Here is a 5,290-nt window from a genome sequence, read left to right as displayed (position 1 = left end):
GCTTACTGTTCATGTAACTATATTGCGCGATGGATTATACATATAATTCGTATTAAACCCGTTCCGACTTTCCCTGTCAAACATCGGAAATGATACTCTGGATGTTTCGGTGGGGCATAAGCTAGGGGAACGAAAGGTATTACCATTTAACGAATATATATCGCGATGGAACCATTTTTCAGCTGATCATGAGCATTTCAACAGAAGTTAAATCCGAAAAGCTGACTCGGACGTCACAAATGGAGGAGTATGTATGTACACCAAGCTGACTTAATATATTAACTAATGTCAAAAGACAAGATGGTGGCTTTGCTTGTATCAGCCAGCTGTCAAGTGCACGCACGCACCATCCATCCCTGGACCGCATATCGATATCCCAGCCGGCTTTAAGTTATCTTGCACGCATTGAGGTCGACTTGCGTAGAGTTTGAATCTCGGAGTCAAATTCACTTTACTTGCTACTTATAACGTCGGATGAGGCTTTCAAGATCCCCAAGGCCTGGAGTACGGGTTGTAACATTGTGAGAATGAATTATTGCCTCGATATTAATCCAAGTCCGCTAAAAATACTCGCCAGTCGATCGTAGCCAGGGTTATTTGATCTCGTAAAATAGCATACTATAGTCGCTCTATTATGACAGGGTTCATGGAGTCTAGAATTTAAACGGGTGATACCTCACCAAAGATATACGAGTATTAAGACAGCATTTTATAGTTAGTAGGCAATTTTAATCAAACGGCCCGGCGAAAAAACGATACGATCCCGAGATGCCGGGACGCTTTTTATTTAGTCACTAAACATCTCATGGATACTTATCGGATCAGTTTCAAACTCTTATAGGTAAACGACATCATTTCTGGAGTAAGGGTAGATGAGCTGTAAGGGCATAAAATACCACACAAGCGCGTGTTGGCAAGGTTCGAGCTGTTGATACCTAGTAAACATGGTAGAGTATATACTCGTATACTAGCCTTGAGCTCCCTGAATAAGCGACAGCTAAGTTTCCAACCTAGATTTAGTTTCTCTACTTGACATTGTTGAACTCGTATTATGAAGCTATCGATATATCTAACCACATAAAAATCTAAACGCCCACGTGGGAAATCGGCCAAACCCGAATTCATGTCCAGGCTTCGGAAGTCGACTTTTGCGAACGAAATGCCAAGGTACCTAGGTTATTTGTGTGAATTTGTTTTCGTCGAAGCTTTTGAAGGTTTTGGACTTTTGGGCTTTGGAGATGTTGTTTCGGATTCACTTGTGGGAAGGGTATGGTTTAGATTCGGTAGATTGAGTAGGGTTAAAGTTTATTCCGCCCTCTTGGAGAATCGGATACGAGACACGGTAACTATACCCGAGTCAATGTTCCAAATGCTTTGGCCCATCCTATAGGCATAGAACTACATACCCTAGTTACAAAAATCGAACATCTACAACATTATCACTACTAGTCAGACATAATATAATGCCTGGCGGTACCGGTTAGATGTAATATAATACCTGTGTATCTTCTAGAACCATCTTCCTAAACATATACATCCGACTAACCATCTTCCCCAATCTTCAAGACGAATATAACATCCTCTAACCTCAATGAACGAACGTATATAGTATGAAGAACGATAGAGAATATATCATATCCTAAACTAATCACGAATAAACTTCAAACTTCAAACAATCAAACAGAGAAACTACTACCCACATAGCGCCCCCATATAAAATATAAATATATACCCAAAAAGTGTAGAGTATACCAATCTGAAGCGAATGAAAGAAAAGAGAAAAAAAAAAAGACTTTGTACAAAAAAGAAAGAGAGGTGTATGATATATCTATATCAATCGATCTTCCCAGTTTCTAGGAATAAAAAAAATCCCGGGTGGTATATCCATCAACCTGTGGAGCGCAGCGTGTCCTTATTTGTTAAAAATCCAAAGAACAAAAGCCGATTCATGAGTGAAGAGATCGCAACATTAAAAAGCACTTTTTCTACCCAAGAGTTTCATGGTCTCAAAATGAGACAAGAACTAGAAGGTGGTGATATAAAAAAAAAACGAGGCAGACAAAAAAAAAAAGAGTCGAAAGATATGCCAAAAAAGAATAAAAAAAAGTTGAAAAAACGATGGTCTTAATCTAGGTGATCGAATCGCTTTAGTTCCCCCTCCCGAGATAACTCCTTGCTAAAACAGAACCCAATCAATGGAAAGTAAATATATCGCACAATTCTTCAGCAAAACAAAAAAAAAATAAAAATTGAAGCCTCATCATGACCCCCCCGCCGTCGGCACCTGCGGCCTCTCCAACTCCTCCCTCAACAACTTCAACGTCAACGGTTTCGGCAAGAAATGATCACTCCCAGCCTCCATACACTCCTTCTGACTCAACGAATCCACATTCGCCGTCAAACTAATAATCCTCAACCTCCCCGGTAACTCTCCCGCGGCTTCCATAGCTCTAACCCTCCTACAGGTACTCGGGCCGCTAAGAACCGGCATCTGTGAATCCATCAGAACGAGCGAATACTGTCGTCGATTCTTCATAATCTTTTCGAGTGCCACTTTCCCGTTTTCCGCAACGTCAACCGTCCTCCCTAGTTTCTTTAGCATCTTGACTCCGAGTTGTTGGTTGACTGGATTATCCTCCACTAGTAATATCACATCCTCGCTTTCCTGTACATCCGGTGGAATCTCCAATATCGGACTCTGCGCCAACGGGCTCGGTGCCGCCACAATCCTCTTCAACTCCTCTAACGCCGGGTTAGCATTAATACTAATCCTCCTCACTAACTGCGCCTCCTCCGCCCTCCCCCTCTTCAACATCTTTATCAAAAGATCATCCACACAAATCGGCCTCTTCAACAGCACCACATGTTCCAAATTCCTCAACTCCCTAACACTCTCATCCCCATATAATATAAACCACTTGATCGCCCCATCGCTCTCCACAATCTCCGAAATAATCTGCGGTGTCAAACACTTAATATCCGCCAGAACCCTTTCCATCCCTCTCAGTCCCTTGATATGGTGAACGGGATCCATAGCTGAAACCGTAAAATGCGCGCTAAGCGCCCATTGGACTACCGTACTACTCCGTTTACTCCTTAACCACACTGCAATCCGGATTTTACTCTGTACTGCAGGTCGCATGGGGTATGTATTCGGCAATCCGGGTATTACGACCGTGAATTCACTTCCTTTCCCTTCCTGGCTTTCGAGCGTTATTCTTCCGTTCATTTTTGCCACGAGTTGTCTGCATATCGCGAGTCCGAGTCCGGTTCCCAGGTGTTTTCGGGTTAAACTGGTGTCCGCTTGTCGGAAAGGTTCGAACACGATCTTTTGACTGGCTTGTGAGATCCCAATACCCGTGTCACTGACGCTGATGCATAGACTATCTTCATCCGCGCATGTCCATAATCTAACCAGAATATATCCTGTCCTTGTAAACTTCATTGCGTTTCCGACGAGGTTCATAAGAACTCTAGCGAAATATGTTTCATCGACGTTGAAAACATCTGGAACATCGCGGTCCATGATGATGATGATATCGACGCTTAGGGTATTCGATATCTTGGTCATACAAGTCTGCAGCATGTCGAAGACCAAGTCTTTGATTCTGACATCTGTGGCCGACGCAGCGGTTTCCGAGTGATCGTTTTCAAGCCGTGTGAAATCCAGAACGTTTTTCGTAATCAAGTCCAAAGCATGACAACTCCCTTGAATGGACCTGACAAAGCTCATCTGCTCCTCATTCAGCGGCGTCAAAGCAAGTAGATCGATGAATCCAGTAATCGCATGAAGCGGGGTCCTTAATTCATGGGAAGCAACGGAAATAAACTCCGTCTTAACTTTATCATTTCTTTCCGCCGCCTCCTTCTCCGCAATAGCCTTCCACAACTTTCGTTTCGTTACAATCATTTCGGCAAGTCGGTCGCGGGATTGTGTTATCGTGCGGGCTAAGACAACGTAAGACATTAAACAGCTGATAATAGCGACAAATGCGACTCCGAGTGGGAGAACGGTGGGGATGGAGCCTTTATCCCACGGTGGTGGTCGAGTCGTAGAGAATGTAGCAGCCCACATTCCAGTCCAATGCATGGTGTTGATACCGATTGCGGCTACGATTGCAAAGGCGATTTGTGAAATACCGTCGGATTCGTTGGGGAGGAAGATAAGTGCGGCCATGGAGACTATATAGGCGATGATAATTGAAAGAACGATGATACCACGGTCCCAGTGGATCACACCATCAAAATGTATGGCTTTCATGCCCACGTAATGCATTGCGCATACGCTAAGGGACATCATCGCGCCGACGACAAAGACGCGAAGATTTAGGCTACGTTGGAGGTGGGTTATAATTCGGACGGGGAGGGTAGTGTCGTCATGAGCCCCTTTGGAGAGTAAAGCACTGGCGAGGTTGAGCACAGTACCCATTTCGGATGTTGAACTTTCGTATTCCGGTGTATCTGGAGGTTTTCGAGTCGAGGCATTGCCGTTTATTGAGATACCATTTATGGTCATCCCGTATTCTGAGACGTTGTCTTGGTTTGATATCGGGAGGTATATGTCTCTTGTTCTCCGACGTTTCTTAATCCAGATATTGCTGGCAAGACCACCCAACATCCCTACTATAGCAACTACCAAGGAGAAGATGGTCAGTGGTAAGTTGAAATTAACCGGCATGCCGATGTCGAGAGCTATCATAGCTACGAAATGGAATGCCCAGATGGCACACCCTCCGAACTCGACAGCAGCAAGAACCAGCCATCCGATCCGATAGGCCGTCCATGTCGAAAGACGACATTGAACATAAAGCTGTGTGGTGGTGTATGCTCCCAGGAAGCTGACGAAGAACGATAGAACAATAAGCCAGGGCCGCCAGCGCTTCTCGAGAATATACGCCTCCGGAGAGGTCGGGTCGTCCGTAGCCATGACGACGTGAGGTTGGTTGTTGATGTGTTGTGATCGGACGCAGATCTGTGTAACCGGCGGCGATGACGTGCAAGGATGTTGCAGCCAAGAACCTGTTTTAGCACAAAGGCATCTCCAATATTCTCTGGCTTTACAATGGCCTATAGGTTGTAGATGAGGATCGAAGGAAGGAAAGGTGTAGATTTTCGGTGATGTCGTCCTCCTCTGCCCAAACTATGCAAGCTGCTGCTGCCAATTTAGTCCCAATAAGGGGAGGGTAAAAAAGAGGAGATCCGATTTTAGATCTGATTGTGCAGTGGTTGGCAATTATTATTAAAGGGTCCTTGTGCTTCCTGGTTCGCTTGAGCAGGCCTCCCCAGCCAG

The 5,290-nt window shown here is 44.7% G+C and overlaps 1 protein-coding gene across 1 annotated transcript; it reads right to left on the bottom strand.

Annotated features, from left to right (window-relative positions):
• Nucleotides 1-2,260: 2,260 nt before the first annotated feature.
• DFL_005268 (uncharacterized protein) lies at nt 2,261-4,927 on the bottom strand (the record flags this gene model as incomplete). The annotated part of the gene is made up of 1 exon (XM_067634500.1): nt 2,261-4,927. The coding sequence occupies one exon, from the start codon at nt 4,925-4,927 to the stop codon at nt 2,261-2,263; it is 2,667 nt and encodes an 888-aa protein (XP_067492563.1).
• Between the last annotated feature and the right edge of the window lie 363 nt (nt 4,928-5,290).

This window comes from Arthrobotrys flagrans, assembly GCF_004000055.1.
Source record: "Arthrobotrys flagrans strain CBS H-5679 chromosome Unknown unitig_0, whole genome shotgun sequence".
Classification (NCBI taxonomy): Eukaryota; Fungi; Ascomycota; class Orbiliomycetes; order Orbiliales; family Orbiliaceae; genus Arthrobotrys; species Arthrobotrys flagrans.
Note: the sequence above shows the minus strand (reverse complement) of the source record. Positions and strands in the feature narration are given on the sequence as shown.